Source organism: Tenrec ecaudatus, chromosome 6 (assembly GCF_050624435.1).
Source record: "Tenrec ecaudatus isolate mTenEca1 chromosome 6, mTenEca1.hap1, whole genome shotgun sequence".
NCBI classification, from domain to species: Eukaryota; Metazoa; Chordata; class Mammalia; order Afrosoricida; family Tenrecidae; genus Tenrec; species Tenrec ecaudatus.
Window position 1 is genome coordinate 157,699,471 of NC_134535.1, and position 21,396 is coordinate 157,720,866.

Consider the following 21,396-nt stretch of genomic DNA (forward strand, 5'->3'; position numbering starts at 1 on the left):
TTGGATTATTACTACTATCAAAAATACAATTTTATCTTCTTATGCTAGATTACTAAGGCAGGTGTTTTGTGTACATTATTTCACTGAATCCATTTTTGACTTAATATAGAAAAAAGCATAAAAATTAAAACATAAATTAAGGAACCTGACAGTCTGGACTGAAATTCTGGCTCCTATTCAATTACTTAAGAGCTGTGACCTTGGGCAAACTTACTAATCAAAGCCTCAGTTTCTCACCTCACAGTGATGATTACAGTATCTGCCTTAGATGGTTGTGGTGAGGAATTAAGTGTGCACAAAGTGCTTATTAGCACGATGTTTAGTGTATAGTAATTATTCAATAAATGTTAACTATTATTGTTTTGTTGTTTTTAACATCCTCATTAGCTCCATTTTACAGATGGATTAGCTAGGCATGAAGGAAGGTAAACGTGCCCTGTATCTTACCTTAGGGGTTCTGAATTCCAAGCCCGAAGCTCCTTCCACCTACTATACAGATTCCCGTTTAATTAATAGTATCTCTATTAGATCTTGGTACTTATAAACGTGGCTGTGGCTTACAAAATGTGACTGTGACTTACACATAGATAAAATAAACGTGGGAAAAAGAGCCAAATCCACTGCTAACAAGTTGATTCTGACTCATAGCAAGCAATCCTCTGGGGGTAGAATTGCCTCTTGGCGTTTCTGAGGCGGCAAATATTTACAGAAACTAAAACTATCATTTTTGTGTCTCGGAACAACTGGTGGTTTCAAACTACTGACCTGGAAGTAAGCAGCTCAATACAGAACCCAGTACGCCGCCAGGATGCCTTTAAATAGGAATTCTTCTTTTAAAAATAACAAATAAGATGCCTCCATGGCAGTGTTCACTTGCTGTGGACCATTCCCACTAGTGAAGCGGGAGAAACCACCACACTTTCCATGGACAGATACACGGGTAAACAACTGTGGTCTATATACAGAAGGGACAGGACACGATGGGTTAATTTAAGAGACCAGCATCCCCATGTACTCCGGTGCCAGATAGAGTACTCAGCAGTTTCCATATCTCGTTGCAGCCCCATATACATAGGCAACTCGCCCAGTTTCACATAGCTAAAACAGACAGGATACAAACTCGGGTCTTATAAGACATCTGAGTACTATAAAGTTTTACCTCATCACTTATTAGACCCCAAGCCTATCACAAACGGATACACCGATTTGCAATCCTCTGTGATGTGAAATCTGGGCTACTGGGTAACCGAACTTTACAGCAAACCAAGACAGTTTGAAGGGCTTTTCTTCCCAAGGGTCAGGTGGAAGCTAGGGCTCGGCAGGGAGTGCTGTGACAAATCAAGTCACAGGGGTTTCTTCACAGTTGTAACGGTGGCGCAGAGAAGCCCCTGTCTCGCCCAAAGTTAAGATGGTGATAAAAGCAACAGGGCCTTGTTTGAGTTACTGGGAGTTCAGCTGCTAAGTATATGGTGGCTAAATGAGGAATTGCTATCGGAATCAGGAAAGATCCCCCGGCAATGAACATTGCACAATGTGAACTATATCTGCAGGAGACATGAGTTTGGCTCTTACTAGTGGTTCAATTTTGATCTTGGGTGAGCCATTCTCTCAGGCTCAGATTCTCACCCACAAAACACTGATACCTGCAGGAGCTATGCCGCCGGTGGATTAGCAGCATAAAATAATAGATGCGGAAAAGCTTTAAAGTTGACCAAGTCCTATACTTAAATATATACAATGCTTTTAAAATAAAAATGACTTTTCAAAATGGAAATACAAGTTGGGGTTTCATGTCTTATTAGCTTGCGGTTGTCTGGCTAGGAACATCAGCATTTCCATTTGGCTTCTGTATATGTTAGAAAATGAGTGATGTTGGGCGGAAAGGCAAATAAATCTATCCTGGAGGAAGAATAGCCAGCGTGCTCCTTGAAAATGATGGGAGAGTGCATCTTGCATCTTTTGGATATGCTATCAGGAGGGGGCAGTCCTGAAAAAGGACACCAGATGCAGCAGAATGTAAGTGGAATCGAGAGACCCTCAACAAGATGCGCTGCACAGTGGCCGCAGGAATGGGATCAGGCATAGGAAAGCCCCGTGAGGACGGCGCAGGGCCAAGCAGTGTTTCCTACTGTTGTGCGAAGGTCATTACCGACTCTGCGGTACTTAACCACGACAACAAGAGAGGGCGCAGTAAAAGAAGGAAGCTAGTTGGGAATGTGTGAGAGCTGCCATCACTAACCCAGCTAGCAAACTTATTTTCCTTGTTTGAAACTTGGGGGGCAGGGGGTTTGACTAAGTAGGTCAATTAAACTGATCTACATTGCTGCCGTAGGTCAATTATGTCACATTTTATATGGAGAAAAAAAGTGACTGGGTCTGATTTTGTAGCTAACCTTAACAAAGAGGATTGCTTCGGGAGGGCAGAGAGAAGGAAGACAAGGTCTCTAAGCACGGCATCGTGGTTTAGCTAGACACTGAAGAAGCAGCAGGAGCTTTGCAAGTCCATCCATTGACCACCATACTCCCAAGGCCTGTGGGCTGAAGAGCACAGTGCCAGCAGCACCGGGCACGGTCTGTGAGCCACGGACCGAGACTGCAGTGCCTCCCCCACCGCAGGCCACACCGCGGTTTCTCTAGCTGGCTGATACAAAGGCCTGTTTCATTCATTTCACAAAATATTGGGGCTCTATAGAATTATTTTCTGCCCACCCCCCAGGCTTCTGGGTCAGCCTAGATCATCGGTGCCCAAACTTATTTGGCCTACCAAGCTCCTTCCAGAAAAAAGAATTACTCAGTGCCCGCCTGGCAATGACAAACTTTTGTTTTGTAGCCCATACGCCAGGGAAAATTTATTTAATAAAAATATTATCAAGTGTGAAGGGGGAAGTGCAGAGTGGAGACCCAAGGCCTAAGTGTCGGCCAATGGAGAGCCCCTCATAGAGGCGTTTAGGAGAGGAGATGGGTTAATTAGGGTGCGAGGTAGTACCGATGGGGAACACAGCTTTCCCCCAGATCCTGGATGCTTCCTCCCCCCAACTACCATGATCCGAATTCTACCTTGCAGGCCTGGATAAGACAGAGGCTGTACACTGGTGCATATGAGGGCTGGAGGTACAGGGAATCCAGGGTGGATGATACCTTCAGGATCAAGGGTGTGAGGGACGATGCTGGGAGAGTGGAGGGTGAGTGGGTTGGAAGGGGGGAACTGATTGCAAGGATCCACATGTGACCTCTTCCCTGGGAGAGGGACAGCAGAGAAGGGGGGAAGGGAGACTCCGGATAGGGCAAGATATGACAAAATAACGAGGTATAAATTACCAAGGACACATGAGGGAGGGGGGAAAGGGGAGGGAGGGGAAAAAAAAAAAAGAGGACCTGATGCAAGGGGCGTAAGTGGAGAGCAAATGCTTTGAGAATGATTGGGGCAGGGAATGTATGGATGTGCTTTATACAATTGATGTATGTATATGTATGGATGGTGATAAGAGTTGTATGGGTCCCTAATAAAATGTAAAAAAAGAAAAGAGGAGAAAAAAATGATTAGGGCAGGGACTGTACAGATGTGCTTTATACAATTGATGTATGTATATGTATGAACTGTGATAAGAATTGTATGAGCCCCTAATAAATTGTTAAAATTAAAAAATAAAATAAAAATAAATAAAAAAAATATTATCAAGTGTGTTTAAGCTTCTATGGGGAGCTGGGCAGGGACTGTCAGAGGTCAGTGCGGTGAGCAGAACACATTTGACCCTATTCCAGGGCACGTGGTAATGACAGGGGGCTTAATTACAAGCTTGCAGGGTTGGGAATTCAAGTTTGTCACCTCATTACCCAGACATTTCCAGTCGCACTGCAGGTGACACCAAAACACTGGCCCAACTGCCGACGCGGTCTACCCGTGTTTCCCACAGAACTTTGCCCGGACAGTGTCCAAAGTGAGAAACTGCTTACTTTCTCCTGCTTGTGTTTCTCCTTCTCCTTCTCCCTCTTCTCTCTCTCCCTCTTCTCTCTCTCTCTCTCCTTCTCCCGCCTCTCCTTCTCTTTCTCCTTCTTTTTCTTCTTCTCCTTCTTGTCTTTCTTCCTGTCTTTCTCCTTCGGCTTCTCTTCAAACAACTTCTCCGGGAGCACCGGCGACAAGGCGGGCAGCATGGAGGGGACCCTCCCGGGGCCGCCGGGGGAGAACAAGGGCAGGGCCAGTTCTTTCTGCGCCAACACCAAGGGCGCCGGTGGCGCTTTCACTTTCTCCTCTCTGCTTCTGTCCTTGGCCTTTTCTTTCTCTCTCCTTTCTTTGTCTCGTCTGCCCTTCTCGCGGTCTTTCTTCTTGTCCTTGTGCTTCTCCTTCTCCTTCCTCGCTATTCCGTCTTTCAATCTGACTTTGGGGTCCACCTCTTCAAACTCTTTGATTTTGAATTTATAAGGATCTGAATCTTCATCTTTAAGAAATTCCTTCCACGGATACTTTGCTTCCTTGCTGATTTCCTTTTCCTTCTCCCTGTCCCTCACTTTCTCCTTCTCTTTGCTTCTTTCCTTCATCCTGTCTTTTTCCCGCTCCCTGTCTCTCTGCTTTTCTTTCTTTCTCATTTTTGTTTTCAGTTCTTTTTTCAACTTCTTCTTCACCTCTATTGAGGGAGGCAGCTTGGGTTTCTCCTCATGGGCCTTGTGGAGCGGCTCGGGGGTAGGAGGAGAAATGGAAGGGGACGAGAAATAGGGATAGTGGGGAGGCACACTGGGAGGTGTCCCCAGCTTTGCTTTACGGACGACCTCGTCAATCGAGGCATCCATTGTCCACGAGTTATCAGAACTTGACGTTCCGCCTGAGAGGGGCAGAGGAGTGGATCCTGACTTAGGGAAGTTGTTTGAGGAAGTGGAAGCTTTGGGAGTAGGACACTCTGAGCCTGAAATTCTCTTCGGGCTGGTGAAAATGTCTCCCTCGGATTCCGACCCAGAAGAAAATTCAAAAGGATCTGGATCTCGTTCGGCACAAGCTCGTGCAATCACGGCGTCGATAGAGTCATCGATTGTTTTATCTGCTACCACAGCCTTCTTTAGCTGATTGTCACTGTTCAGTTTCCCAGCGTCCGGGGGCGTGTGAGTTTGCTTTACCGGGATAGTGTCTTTATTAATTTTTTCACTGATTGTAGTGGAAGGAGTCCTATTCGGTGTGTCTGGTCTGATAGGTGCTTGGGAAACATGAGTCATAGCCTTGGGACTTTTGGGGCTTTTAGGGCTCTTAGAACGTCCAGGTGATTTCTTTTCTTTGGATGTAGTTTTAGGTGACCGAATAGGACTTCCAACCATTGCTGGTGGCTGAGTAGCTTTAGGTGATTTGGTCTTCTGTCCTGGAGAACTAGTTTTAGTCTTTATTTTAGGTGTAAATGGCTTGGATTCTAATGGTTTTGCCGTTGGCAACTGTGATTTTGAAACTGGAGCTAGCATTGGGGGCTCGGGGGATGGGGGAGCTAGGTCTGTGTTGTCCTGTACATGGACCGGAGAAAGCATCGGTGGAATCTTCTGAGTGTTTATTGAGCTGAGTGGTTCTCGAGCTTCCAGTAATACTACATCCAGGGCGTCCCCTTTAGTGCTTAAGAGTCGTGGTCGCTTCGTGGCAGGCATCTCTTCAACTTCAGGGCTCTCCAGTGGTCTTTTCCCCAGGAAGTTCTCGTCATTAATGATTTCCTCCTCCTCCATTTCATCATCTTCTTCCAAGGGAACTTGCATGGCTTCGGCTGACGTGCCCCCATCAGTGGGCACCTGTTCCTCTTCTTCCTCTGTAAATGGAAGAAAAATGAAGTGTTATTAAAACAGAACAGAACCTAACAAATAAAGCAATGTTTCAAACAGGATTCCTAGCAATGAAAAACTTTTTTTCAAAGTGTTCAAAGCATAAAGCAGGACATTTTTCAGTTTTCCAAAATTGCATGCCATCTACTCTTTATGAGTGGAAATCACTTTGGACTAGGGAGGCAGGGCTTGGCGCTGCATCAGACCTGATAGAAAAACATTCATAAGGGTCAGCAGACAGACCTGGAACTATTCATAGGCTATTTTTTTCTTTTCTTTTTTTCATGTCTATCTTTATAAATAGGCAGGATAAAAAATCCTGAGGAGAAAATAATGGGACCAATGCTTCCAAGGGGTAGGGGAGAGGAGGCGGTGGGGGAAAGGGAGTGGGGATCCAACAAACCCAGGGACAAGGGAACAACAAAGTGATGGCGAGGGGGGCATAGAATGCCTGGTGGGGTTTGATCAAGTGCAATGTAGCTGAGAGGAAGTACAGAGTGCCGAATGAAGGTTGAGCATGATAGTGGGACAGGAGGAAAGTACAAGGAAATAGAGGAAAGAACTAGGAAGCAAAAGACATGTATAGAGGTATAAACATAGACATGTACGTATGTAAATATATAATGATAGGGATATAGGTCTATGTACATATATTTATAGGTTAAGTATCAAGGTAGCAGATGGATATTGGGCCTCTACTCAAGTCCTCCTTAAATGTAAGAACACTTTGTTCTAATAACCTGGCATTCTGTGATGCTCACCTTCCCAACATGATCGCCGAAGACAAAATGGGTGCATAAGTTACTGTGGTGAAGAAAGCTGATGGTGCCCGGCTATTACAAGATATAGCATCTAGGGTCTTAAAGGCTTGAAGTTAAACAAGCAGCCATCTAGAAGGGAAGCAACAAAGCCCACATGGAAGAGGCACATCAACCCATATGATCAGCGGGTGTCGACGGGATCAGGTATCAGGCATCAGAAGACCCCAAACAACCATTTTGATGTGAACATGCGGGGTGGGGTGGGGGTGGCAGTAGAGACCTAAAGCCCATCTGTAGAAACTAGGACATCCTTTCACAGAAGGGCCACAAGGAAGGGATAAGCCAGCCAGGGTGCAGCACAGCACTGACAAAACACACAATATAACCCTAGTTCTTTAATGCTTCCTCTCCCCACTATCATGACCCCAGTTCTGCCTTACAAATCTGGCTAGACCAGAGTATGTACACTGACACAGATGAGAGCTCTCGACACACAGAATCCAGGACAGACAAACCCCTCAGGAACAATAATGGGAGTATGGATACCATGAGGGGAGGGGGAAGGTGGGGGAGAAGGGAAAGAAAGGGGGAAGTGAACACAATGATCGATGCACAACCTACCCACCCCTCCAAGAGGGATGAACAACAGAAACATGGGTGAAGGGAGACAACGGATGGTATAAAATATGAAAATAAAAATAATTTATAAATTATCAAGGGTTCACCAGGGTGGGAAGATGAGAGCGGGAGGGGCAAAAAAGAGGAGTTGATACCAAGTGCTCAAGCAGAAAGAAATTGCTTTTGAAATGATGATGGCAACATATGCATAAATGTACTTGATATAACTGATGTACGGATTGTTATAAAAGCTGTAAGAGCCTCCAACCAAATGATTTATTAAAATAAAATAAGAAAAATAAATAAATAAGGATGCCAAAATTTTGAGGCAAATAAAATAGAGAGAGAGAGAGAGAGAGAGAGAGAGAGAGAGAGAGAGAGAGAGAGAGGAAATTAATGACAGCAGCTGTACAAACTGATGATTTTCTTCTCAAGAGGTCTGGCTGTCCTTCAGAATCTGGAGTTTACGAAGTATTTCTAGTTTATCTTCTCTTGCTTTCTTGATGGGCTAGTTCCCTAACCTGAGGAAATATTTTTTCTACTCTCCCTACACACATTTAAAATTCCAGAGATGGGTTACTGTAAGACTATGTCCTCAAAAAAGATTATACAAAAACACAAATTTTTAGTGTACTTATAACAAACTTTAATTCTTGGCCATTTCATTCATTCACATACATACACACCATTTAATACAATAAAAAAAGCTAACTCTTAGAGTTTGGAAAATGCACATCTCCAGACATAATTCATGTACTAAATATGTTTTCTGCTTTGCTTGTCTGATGTCAGGCACTTTAAGAGGCCGGTGGTGAGAAGGATGTAGGAAGCCTGGTAGGTCATGACCAAGGGTAATGTAACTGAGTGGAATTACTGAAACCCATAGAAGGCTGAACATGATAATGGGACAAGAAGAAAGTAAAAGGAAATAGAGGAAAGAGCTAGGAGGCAAAGGGCATTTACAGAGGTCTAAATAAAAGTGTGTACATATCACATATATTTATATATGAGGATGTGGAAATAGATCTATGTGCATATATGTATAGTTTAGTATCAAGGTAACAGATGGACATTGGGCCTCTACTCAAGTACTCCCTCAATGCAAGAATACTGTTTTATTAAACTGGCATTCCATGATGCTCACCTTCCCAACACAATCGCTGAAGACAAACAGGGTACATGAGCAAATGTGGTGAAGAAAGCTGATGGTGCCTGGCTATCAAAAGATATAGCATCTGGGGTCTTAAAGGCTTGAAGGTAAACAAGAAGCCATCTAGCTCAGAAGCAACAAAGCCCACATGGAAGAAACACACCAGCCTGTGTGATCATGAGGTGTCGAAGGGATCAGGTATCAGGCACCATCAGAACAAAAAAATCATATCATTGTGAATAAGGGGGCGTGCAGAGTGGAAACCCCAAACCCAGCTGTAGGCAATTGGACATCCCTTACGAGGATTGCAGGGAGGAGACAAGCCAGTCAGCGTGCATTGTAGCAACGATCCAAAATACAAAATATATCTTTCCTCTAGTTCCTAAATGCTTCCTCCCCACCCGCACTCCCCCGCCCCCACTATCATGATCCCAATTCTACCTTGCAAGTCTGGCTAGACCAGAGGATGTACACTGGTTCAGATAGGAACTGGAAACACAGGGAATTCAGGGCGGATGATCCCTTCAGGACCAGTGGTGTGAGTGGTGATACTGGGGGGGGGAGAGGGGGGGGGAGAAGGAGGGTGGGTTAGAAAGGGGGAACCAATTACAAGAATCTACATGTGACGTCTGCCTGGGGTATGGACAACATAAAAGTGGGTGAAGGGAGTCGTCGGGCAAGATATGACAAAATAATAATTTATAAATTATCAAGGGTTCATGAGGGAGGGGCAAAAATGAGGACCTGATACCAGGGGCTTAAATGGAGAGCAATGTTTTGAGAACGATGAGGGCAATGAATGTACAAATGTGCTTTACACAGTTGATGTATGTATGGATTGTGATAAGAGTTGTATGAGTCCCTCATAAAATGATAAAAAAAAGAAGGGGTGATCATAGACAGGTATTTTGAGGAATACCTATATGCCAGACAATAGGAAGAAGAGGAGCTAAAGAAATACATGGAGGACCAGAAGACATCAACAATATCCAGGGAGCAAGAATTTTAAAGAAGACTGGTGAACAAAGTCAAATGCTTAAAAGGTTTAAGGAAAATGAAGGCTAAGGACAGACGTCACTATAGGAAAGGACTGAGGAGTAAGTATTCCAGAAATGAAGGAGATGATGGATGTGAAAGCGCTTTGAAAGACATAAAAAATACAATTGGAGGCTTATTCATTGTTACTGTTACTTTGATACCTCTATTGCCAACACCCACCAAGTGATACTGGTCAGAAACATGAAACTCATCTGAACTACGTTTCCATCTTTGCTCATATCCAAGTGTGAACATACAGTTTTCTCTGTATGTGAACATATAGTTTCCACTGTACTGTCAGTTCAAATCCTTAGCGCCTCTTCTCTGTACAGCTGCCACTAGGCTCTCCCCAGTTACACGCTTTTTTTCCAAGCCATCTTTCATATTGCCTGAGTGGTTCTCAACCTTCCCAATGCCGCGGCCCTTTAATACAGTTCCTTTTGTTTGGGGACCCCCAACCATAACATTATTTTCATTGCTACTTCATCACTGCCATTTTGCTAATGTTACGAACAGGGCGGCCCTGTGAAAGGGTCGTTCCATCCCCAAAAGGGGTCTCAACCCACAGGTTGAGAACCACTGCCTTCCTTACAGGACTCTTCTGAAAATGCAAATGTGGGTTGTGGTCCATTGGTCCCTGTAAGAGCAGTTTGAAAGGGCATTCCTGGGAGCCAGAGGGGTGTAGTGCAACCCTTGTGGGGTTACTGGAGGATACAGACTGGGCTCCCTATCCTCTATTAAATGGAAGTGAGCCATAAACACAGCGGTTTCACATGCTAAGTGTCGACAAAAGCTTTTGTTGTGAGGTCAAAACATGTTTGGAAACCACTATTCTAAAATTCAATTTCCCAACATGACCTATAAGGTGGTCTATCACCCAGTTCAGTAATTAACCTCGCCTTTCACAGTAAGCCCTTTAGGGCTCTACCCACTCCAGCCACGCTAATTTATTAGTTCCTCAAGTATACAGCACTTGACCATACTTCCTTAGCCAGGAATGTCTTTGATCTCCTGACCCTCTGGTGGCTATCTCTTCTAAGACTCTAATCCAATGTGACCTCGTTGATGACATTTTCCCTTAGCAGCTAGAAATGACCACTCCCTCCTTCCTCTCTGCTCTACTGCATCCTGCTTTGACATGTGTCGCAGCAGCATTTTATTGTACTTACTTGCTTATATTACTGTATTCTGATTAGACGTTCTTAGAGGGGAGGAACCCAATTTTAAGCATCCTTGTATTCTGAAGGTTAAGCACAGTGCCTGGGTAACAGTAAATAATTAATAGATACACTAGATTTATCATAATAAGAGAGACTACATTTCAAAATATACCCCAAGCACCTTTGGTCAATTAAGTAAAGCGATCTGATAAGCAGTCACTATTTTCCCTCTTAAAAGTCCAAAGTGATTATCTAGGCCCAGAGGTCTGCAAAATACAAGGCCCAAATTTGGCTATGGGTTGTTTTTGTATGGGGTCCTTGAGCTAAGAATAGTTTTTACATTATTAAATGGTGGCGTGTATGTGTGTGTTTGGGGAGGGTTCCAAAGAAGAATATTTTATAGCATGTGAAAATTAAATGATGCTTCCATTTTTTTACATATCAAGAAATAAAGCTTTATTGGAACACAGCCATACCAATTCATGTACATAAGGTCTGTGGCTACTTCCTGGTAGTGTAGTGGATTATGTGTAGGGTGACTACCACAAGGTCAGCAGTTCAAACGAGCCAACTGCTCTCGGGAGAAAAGCGAGAGCTCTTTGCTCTCATAATGATTCACACTCTTGGGAAGTGCAAAGGGCAGTTAAACTCTTCTCTAGACTGTTACTAAGAATCAGATTGACTTGACAATAGCGGGTTTGGTTCTGGCTACCTTCACGCTCCAACATCAGAGTTGAGCAACTGCAACAGTGCTTCTAGAATATTTACTATCTGGACTTCAAGAAGTTCTAAGTCTAGAGACTCCTCTGGCTCTAGGCTAGTTTTGAGAGTGCATGATACGTGGTGCGTCCCAGCAGGCCTTAAGAGGCATACTGGGAGAGGTGAAGGAAACGCGCTACGGGCTAGCAGTCTCTAGAAAGCTGGACTGCATGGAGAAGCTTGTAAGAGAACTCTGGGTCCACTGTAGGGAGAGTCAGTTTAATAGCTATAACAACTTGAAAATTTGGGTTTTCTATACCGTGTCTTTGGGTTAGGCTTATTTTACTAGGGTGCAATTCTTTCAGATGCGAACTGAAAAGATAACTACCAGCCAGGCATTTGAAGGGTTAGGGAAAAATGTAATACTTTTCTAAAAATACTTTAAAATATACTCGGGTTCATTTTTATGCGGGGACTCAAGTAACTCACACAGTAAAGAAAAGCACCGATGGCTGTTTATGTGAACAAACAACAAACACAGAGACTGACGCAAAGTAGGGTGAATACAAGCCAGGGGAAGTTCCTCTGGTTTTGAGATTCGTTTTCAATTTTACTTCTTATTTTCAGTCCCTGGGGTCAACTTATATTCATTTGGAGGCTTTATTTATACTTAACTATTATAGATATGATTTTTAGAATACTGAAAAATGTGTAAGTTAAAAAAATGTTTTAGAGAAGAAACAGGTTTGTTATATTTATTACTTTAATTTACAATTGATTTTCCATTTTTAAACACTGTATAAACTTAAATTTAATTAAAATGTAAAAACAATAAATTCTGCTGATCAAAAGCCTTAAACTTTTAGTAAGGACAAAAAGTAAAAAACATCTGAAATAATTTAAGAATTAATATATGATATATACCAGAGGATATAAATAATGTATATGTAAGTTATAAAGAAGAATAAATAAATCCCTATGAAACTATACCCAAGAAGGGGCCAATGTTATATGAAAAACATTATAAAGATTTTTATCTCTAGATAACTAAAAACTTATTTTCTAATGTCTTAGATATTTAAAATCACAAAAAGAACACTTCTGTATATAAGCAACAGTAATATGTGTATACATGAGGGGGTGCCCTCAAAAAACTGGAATATTTTCCCCAAAGCTAAAGCTACTTATTTATTTTTTGCAAGAAAACCTCATCACCTTCAAAGCACTCTCCATTACATCTAATACATTTGTCAAATCTGTGATTCCATTCTTTGAAACATTTTTCAAACTCATCGGTTTGAATGGCTGACAGCACCCTCAAACTGATACCGCTTCTATGCGGTCAAATCACTGTCCTTTCATGTCCCTCTTCATTCGTGGAAACAAAAAGATGTCTCACGGAGCAAGGTCAGGTGAATAAGGTATGGGTCAAGAGAAGCATGCTGTTTTTGCCCAAAACTGCTGAATTGAAATGGCTGTGTGAGCAGGTGCATCATAGTGGTGTCAAAAACAGTTGTGTCCCCGCGGCGCAGTTACCCCCAGTCTATCACAAATCGGGCCCTTTTGTCACACAGTTAAGCATCTTTTTCAGAGCCTCTAAATAGAAAGTTTGATTAATAGTCTGACCTGGTGGAACAAACTCCAAGTACACTATCCCCTTCACATCAAAAAAACAAATGAGCATCATCTTGATCTTTGATTTCTCTTGATGAGCTTTTTTGGGCGAGGTGACACTGGCATCTTCCACAGGCTTGATTGATGTTTGTTTTGGGCTTGTAAGAACAGCACCATGTCTTGCTACCAGTAATGACCTTGGGGAAGTCTGAGGCATGTTTCTACCCACGCTCTTTGTCCTGCTTCCTCGGAAGCCGAGGCACCCATTTCACAGCAGCCCTTCTCACTCCCAAATCCTCTGTTAAAATCAACTGAACCGCGCTCCCAGACAGTCCAGGTAGCTTCCCATCTCTTCCATGGTCCCACGTCGGTCTTAGAGCACAAGTGCATGGATTTTGTTGACATTTTCGTCTGTTCAAGAAGTTGACTGACATCCAGAACGAGATTGTCATCAATCGATATTTCACCTTTACTGAAATGAGGAAACCACTCGTACACTTGAGTGTTTCCCCTTGCGCCGTCCTTGTGAGCTGTGTTCAACATCACAGCAGTTTCTGCAGCACTTTTCCCAAGAAGGAAACAAAATGTCACAGCCGTATGCTGTTCTCTTAAATCGGCTATCACCATCAACGAGGTTCGACTTAAACTGCTTTTGTGAAAAAATTCAGTGTGACCAGAGAAAACCTTCCCAGGCTACACCGTTGGGTGAACTAACTCAGGGTGAGTTGCTGGATGCTTGCCTACTGGGAAAAATGCGTTCTACAAAAGTTCTGCCCAGGTACACACACACACAGAGCTTATATATACAAATAAATACACTTGTACGTACATAGGTCAGAAGAAAAACCTAATTCAAGAAAATGGACGATTAGATGTGAGGGTTTAAACAAATTCCTCAATGTCTTAGGGTTGTAGTTGCTGCCTTCAGAAGACAGAGGCATTTATCATTTACCTTGAAGGACACTAAAAATTAATAGTTCAATAAGCATCCAAATATTAAATGATAATGGGCAACAATGGGGATACACATTATAAAATTAACCTTGCAAAGTTTTTGAGAAGATTAAAAACAATAAAACAATGCTCCTCCTAATAATCCCATGAAAGCCCTGTTACAACAGCTCAAGTCCTGAGTGAGCGCCTACAGAGAGGTAAGGTGGCTACACCTCACCACGCCCATAACACTGCTCTGCAACAAGAGCAGTCTAAGCTGTCGGGGAGACTTCTTTTAAAGGGTAATAAACAGGGAAGATAGTTCTGCATAAGTAATAATGCTTATTATTAAAGGTATAGTAAGGAATTATTTATAAAATAGGTTATTTTTTCTTTTCTACTGGTGTTAAAATGTAGCTGAAGTTAACAGTCGAATGACTTTTTAATTTTCTTTCATGTTAGAAGTTATTCAAAATAATATTTGTTATAGTTGTTTATAAGCACTGTCATTCACCAAATAATATCATAAAGTAATTCACTCAAAGGAAAAACTGCTACCGAGAAGAAATAACTGACAGAGGTTTTGCATGTATGGTATGCCTTTTACATCAGACCTAAAGGAGGCTATGTGAAATAATGTGAACGACTCAATATAAAATCCATCACCACAGCTCAAAATACAATTTCAAACAGACATCTAATTGGCAGCAGAATATTGTACTATGATACCGGAAAATCGGGAAGATGATCTCTAGTGTATCTGCCTATTTTTAAACACTGTTCTAAGTCAACATTTGACTATTTTTATACTATATTTTAAAATTAAAAATAATTACACACTTCTGGAAAAGTTAAAAGAACTTGTACAAAGCCTTTCAGCTACACTCACCAACTGTTTACATTTTGCCTTACACACAATTTTATAAAATTTAAAAGCTATTTGCAAGTAAGTTCTAGATAACATATCCTTTCATTTTGAAAAATATTTCAGTGTACATTCTCTAAGAAAGAGAACACTCCTTTAAAATGAGTGTCAGTTTCACAGCAACTATTATATCCTCTTTTCTGGAAGAAACAAAATGGATGTTATTACTATATCTTAATATCGTGTTGTTATTATTCGTTCCACTTCTCCTTCACATCAACACAAATAAGTAATGCACATTCCCCACATTTCCCCGAGGGGATAATGAGAAGGAAAAGCTTCACTGACCAACTTCTCCAACAAAAGCGAAACATGGTAAGAAAGCCTGAACCCACTGGAAGGATTTTTAGGGGTTAATTCGAAGCTACTATAAACATTGAGTTAGAATAAAATACGTTTGGAAATAGAATAGTAAATGTCTTTGAAAAAGTAACATAAACCAGTACAGTCTAAAAAGCTCATAGACATTAGATAAAAAAGGAAACTGCTTATATATGGCATGAAAGCACTTTATCTCATTTACTACACGCATGTAAGTGACTTTAAAATGCTGTGGCATTTTCTCAAAATAAGCATAAAATACAATTGCAAATGGAAACTTTAAATATAGGAACAAAATGCTATCTGCATATATTTCAGCAAACCCCAAATGTATTTATTTATATCTTTCTGAAATATACATGCAAAAACTAATTCAAAGATGATGCAATTTTCCTAATTATTCATCACACTGTCTTTATAACAAACTTCTATTTTATTATTATTTTGTTTGTTTTTACACTTTTGGTGAGCTTACAGATATAAAAATCCATTGTTCAATTAGATCAAGCATACTTGTACAATTGCTGCCAGCATCATTTTCAAAACATTTTCTTCTTGAACTCTTTGATATCAGCTTTAACAAGTATGAAAAGATTCATTTATAATGCCTATTTTTTCTTGAGAAAAAACTTTCTATTTGTCTTAAAATTAATACTTTTCTATGACAGAATTATTGCAACTCTTTCCTCAAGATGACTCAATATTACAAATACTCATTCACTCACGTCTTTACTCATTTATTCACCCACTCAGTGTCTTCTGAATATCACCATGGCTAACACATGACTTTTCTACCGTAAGACAAAAGCCATCAGTTATAAGGGAATGGCAGAGATATTAATAAGGCAAACATGCTAATACAGAAATGGTAATATTGATTAGAAATGGAGATGAATATTAAATATATCTGGGCTCTGGTACCAGTGCCACAAAAGAACCTTGGGTTGCCCATTTAATCTCCTTAAGTTCAACAGTTTTTTACCTGTAAAATACAAATCCTAACATCTAACATGCATCAACAAGCTGAGGATCTTCATGTGTCTGACCACTTATGTGATCAGATCAAAAGGGAAAGCCAGAGTTACTTGTAGCCCCAAGTGTCTCCCTAAGTAATCTGGAACAATGCTTGAAGTTCTGACCACTGGATGGAACATAAGTGAAGCAAGTTGATAGCGTGCTGAGGGTGGGACAGGCTGAGCGCTCCAAGTACTGACAAGGGCTAAGGCTGAGGTGCCATGTTTCGTAAGGGGAAGGCATTGAGGGCAGTTGGCAAATAATAGTTAGAACTTGGATGCCTGGAAAGAAAGATTATATGCGTGTGTGTATGTAAAGTGTACATGCACACATGCACACTATACTTTATATATATATTATAAATACACATACATATTCTAATGGGTTCCTGAAAAATTCTATTATCTTGATTTCCTCCATATTTCCATGAACTTTTTGAAGTTCCTTGCATTTAGCACGTCAATATTTTATCTCTGCATTCTAAATGAAGCTTAAAAATACCATCTACACCCTCTCATAAAATATATTTAAGTTATCAAGCCTATAATGTAGCAGAAATTAGGCCCTTAGCCTACACCTCAATGTGGATAAGTGGATATGCTTTTTTAAAATGAACCTGTTTACTTAAAGAAAAAATATTAGCAAAGACAAGACAATTGCTTAATAATAATTCATATAGTACAACCAATCAATATCACAATAAATTTACAGAAGAGTGAAGATGATCTGTTATAAATACCTATATACACACACTGACCTGTAAAAAAGCAGTAATTCACTAACATTCTGCACAATAAAAAACTAAAATGCTATATAAGCAAGCCAACCTGAAATGACATCTAGCATTATAAATGGCCTAATCTATATGTTAATACTGTTGTATCACATAACTGCAGCAAGACTAAGATAACAATATGACTTTGGGGTTTCTATGGCTACATCCTGGGCTAACGTGCCTGAAAGAGCTGGCTGCTGACACCACACATGCATTCTGAGTGCTTCTTTTTGCTTATTTATGATATGATTTATGATAACGACAACATCGCCTATTTTCTCTCCTCCTCAGATACAATAAATTGCTATCGTTAATCACCTTTCTCGGTTCAGCTATGATTACAATAGCACAATACGACCTAGCTATGGTAATACTGTGGATTTTTAAAAAAGAAAGAAATACAAGTAGATCTCTCCAGACAACGTCAATATCTCTAATATTTTAATCATCTTCCTTTAAGACTTTCAGAATAAATTCTATTACAACTAAGATTCTAAATACTGGATGCAAGCCCTTTGTGCAAGCCAAATTCATAATCACGTACCACACATTCACAAATCACTACGATCGTGGTTTTCTTACACTTACTACAATAGTAAAACTAGGCATAGGATAGGGTTTCTTTTACAAGACAGACAACTGCTTCTGCTTCTTTTTTATATTTATGAAGCCAATCGTATTGCTGTTTTTTTAACCCCAGAACAAAGTAAGCAAATTACCCATCTGAAGGCAGGACTGTAGAGAAAGAATAAAAACCTCACAATTGGACAGCCACGGATGGTCTGCCTTAGCTAATTATCCACTGTGTGGTTATTTATTCTCTCCAGACTTCAATTTCTATAGGTGCCAAAAACGGGGAGAACACTATGTTCTACTGCTTCGTTGGTTTTCGAGTAACAGTAAGACAAAGTATTGAAAGAACCCAGCTAAATGTCTTCTTTGTTAGATAAGGGGAACTGCCGGTGGTGCGGTGGAAATATGTCATCAAATGCTAACCAAAAGGTCAGTAGTTCAAATCCACCAGCCCATTCTGTGGAAGAAAACTGTGGCAGTCTCCTTCCGTAAAGATTACCACTTTGGAAACCCTGTCCAGTCGACAAGCAAGCTCACTGTGGGTTGGAATTCACTTGACAGCAATCCATTTGGTTGGATTTTTTATGTTAGATGACAAAGGTAACAGAAATTCTCCTCTTTTCATGTATGCCCTTTCAATGTGCTGCTGCAGTTCTCATCAAGCGGGGAAACGAACTCGAATGTAAGTTGGTCAAGTGACCAGCTCTGGTTACAACATTTGGTAAATGTGACGTAAGCATAATACAAGAAAGTATTTGCATACTGGGGCTTGCCCTGTTGTTGGGAAAAATGGATGGAGGAGTTCAAGTTTGCCCATTGAGAGATGCAATGGCTAGAGTCTTGGTCAATACTGGACTAAGTCAATCACTTAGCAATCGCTGGACCTATGCATGAGGCTAGCGAAGTCCAGCTGGAGTCAATTTGAAATACTTTAAGCCACTAAAGTTTGGGATAACTTGTTACAGAGGAATATGTTAACTATATATATACACCCATATTCTTGTACATATATATAATTACATGGATATTAATTCATCAACATCATTTATTTTTACGTACGACTGATTCCAAATAAAACGTTTTAATTAAAAGTAATTCTAGGAAACATATAACTTTTCTCTAGTTCTTAAATGTTTCCTTCCCACCACTATCATGATCCCAATTCTACCTTACAAATCTCGTTAGACCAGAGGATGTACATTGGTACAGATAGCAACTGGAAACACAGGGAATCCAGGACAGATGATCCCTTCAGGACCAATGGTGAAAGTGGAGATGCCTGGAAGGTGGAGGGAATGTGGAGTAGAAACGGGGGACCGATTACAAGAATCTACGTATAACCTCCTCCCTGGGGGATAGACAACAGAGAAGGGGGCGAGGGGAGACATCAGACAGTGTAGGATATGACAAAATAATAATTATTTATAAATTATGAAGGGTTCATGAGGGAGGGGGAGTGGGGAGGGAGGGGGGGGAAATAAGGAAATGATATAAAGGGCTCAAGTAGAAAGCAAATGTTTTGAGAATGATAATGGCAACAAATGTACAAATGTGCTTAACACAATGGATGGTTGTATGGATTGTGATAAGAATTGTACGAGCCCCCAATAAAATGATATTTTTAAAAAAAGCAATTCTAGGATTCGGAAGCCATTTTACGAAAAGATTAAATATGCCTTGTGAACTATAGCAACGTGGCCATATCTGGAAAAACGTATATATATTTCCCTTCAAAATCCAAATAGGGGCATGTTTTCATATAAAAGCAAGGGACTAGCTATGTGCAAAATGCTCTGCTCAAGTCAGAAGGGGAAAGAACAGCCTAGTTCTTTCCTTCGTCGGGATCTTTACACCTCCACGTTCTGTGTACTTGACAGGAAACTTCTGTGGCTTACTTTCTCGAGTCTAGAAGCTCTGGTCAAATCAGTTCAAATCCATGAGAAGCAAGAAAAAGATGAGGCTCTCTGCTCGCATAAAGCTGGACAGCCCACGACACCCATGGGGCAGTTAAGTCTGTCTACCAAATTGATGGTAGTGAGTTTTATTTTGTTCTGTTTTTAATCCTCAAGCTTTGTCACTCTCTTCTCAATGAAGTATTGTCTCTATTTTCCAAATAGTCACAATTTATGCTTGTCTGCTTCCCCCATTCAGTCACACTAAGGAACCACTTTGTCTTTAGCTGTACGCAAACATCACAGGCTGACGAAAACCATTTCGTGCAGCAGTACTTTTATAAGAAAATGAAAAATAAAACAAAAACCCCAACCTATTTACTTACAACCCATTGATTCTAAGTTGCTAAAAAGTGAAGGGAAACAACGTGCCTCTATTGGGATCTGTTTTTTAAACAATAATAACATGATACTAATTTCTATTGACTAACCAATAGTGGTGACATAGCGCATGCTGCCAGCCCATGGTGAACTAATGTTTCAGAAACCATTTCAGAAATTTGAAGAAATATTTGTTCTATATAGTTAAAAATAAACATTCTAAGAAGAAATTATTTCATAAATTAATTGGCTGTCCTTCCTTCCTTCCTTCCTTCCTTCCTTCCTTCCTTCCTTCCTTCCTTCCTTCCCTCCTCCTCTCCCCCTCACTCTTTCGTGTGTGCCGTCGAGTAGCTTCTAAGTCCCCACAACCATATAGACTAGAGTGGAATTCCCCCCAGAGTTCCCTAGGTTGTAACCTTTACTGGAGCAGATGACCAGGCTGTGTCTCCGGCCGAACAGCTGGTGGGTTTGAACCACTGATCTTTAGTCAGCAGCCCAGCGCCGCCAGGGTTCCTTCCTTTCTTCTTTGTTAGGGGCTCGTAAAAGAATGCATTCTAAAATGGATTGTGGTGATGGTTGTACAGCTCTTTTAAACATGATATGTGACTAATATGTCAATACAATAGTTTAAAAAAAGAATGGCACTTCTTAAATTCTTACAGCATTTCCTTTGTAGAGTGGAGTGATGTTGTTTTGGCTATGAAAGTAGCCCTGCTAAAACCCAAGGGGTGAAGAAGGAAATATTTACAAGCCGTAGTGCCTGGGATCGGCTACAGTAAGTGACAACCTGGTCTTTGCCCTGTGTTCTTGAATTTCATTCTCGGACACCCTGTTTGTGCCTATTTATGGAATATTTCCATTAATCAATTACTAGAGCTATTTACAATTCTTTCCATCAAACTGACTTGCCACATGACCTCTGAATTTCGTGATACTTAGAAATGCATTCTTTATTTAAGTCACACTTTAAAGCGTTGCATTAAGATTGCAGTGGAAACAGCATCAGAACGGAAGAAAAACGTCATTCCTACGACCACCGTTGTCCCCTTTCCTTGTGATGATGAGAAGGGTGGACCTCACACCCAGGAAATAATGATCCTATTAATGTTACAGGATTATCATGATCATCAACACAATATTAATATAAGACATCTGACAGCAATAAATAAACCACTCTTCAAATAAAAGTTGAAGACAGCAACTTACTCCCCGTTCACGCAGCACCTCCCATAAGGAAAGTAGGTAGAGGAGGCTATGGGAAAGTTTTAAATTCTCATTCAACAGATAAACTATCAGATAAAACAAATGAAAAGAACTAGAGATACCAAGGATTCTTTATTTCACTAAGGGAAGAGGGGGGAAGTAATAGTAATATGAATTTTAAATGACTGGCCGTGTTTCAGACAGCTATATTCATTGGAGCGCACTGCTCGTGCACCGGGTCCTACACTGAGCAGCTGAACCTCAGCAGTTTGAACGCACTAGCTGCTCCTTGGGAGAAAGATGACCGCGTTGGCTCCAATCATGATTCAGTCTCTGAAACTTTAAGGAACAGTTCTATAAGGTGGCTATGAGTTGGAATCGACCCGATGGCGGTGGTTTTGTTTTATACTTAATCGTAAATCCACTATTACATAAAAGTAACATACAAGCAAAAATCAAAGCAGTATTATTCAATGTACACGTGGCCAGACTCAACTATAAAGCTCCAGTATTTAACACGTGCCAGAGGCCAATGAACTTAGGAACTTGGATAAA

General features: G+C 40.9%; 1 protein-coding gene across 2 annotated transcripts in view; it reads right to left on the reverse strand.

Annotated features, from left to right (window-relative positions):
- The window catches only part of TAF3 (TATA-box binding protein associated factor 3), a 205,818-nt gene that overhangs the window by 45,754 nt on the left and 138,668 nt on the right, over positions 1-21,396 (reverse strand). For both annotated transcript variants that reach the window (XM_075552400.1, XM_075552401.1), the window contains exon 3: positions 3,955-5,771. In XM_075552400.1, coding sequence (XP_075408515.1) covers positions 3,955-5,771 — 1,817 coding nt within the window. The remainder of the gene's footprint in view (positions 1-3,954; positions 5,772-21,396) is intronic.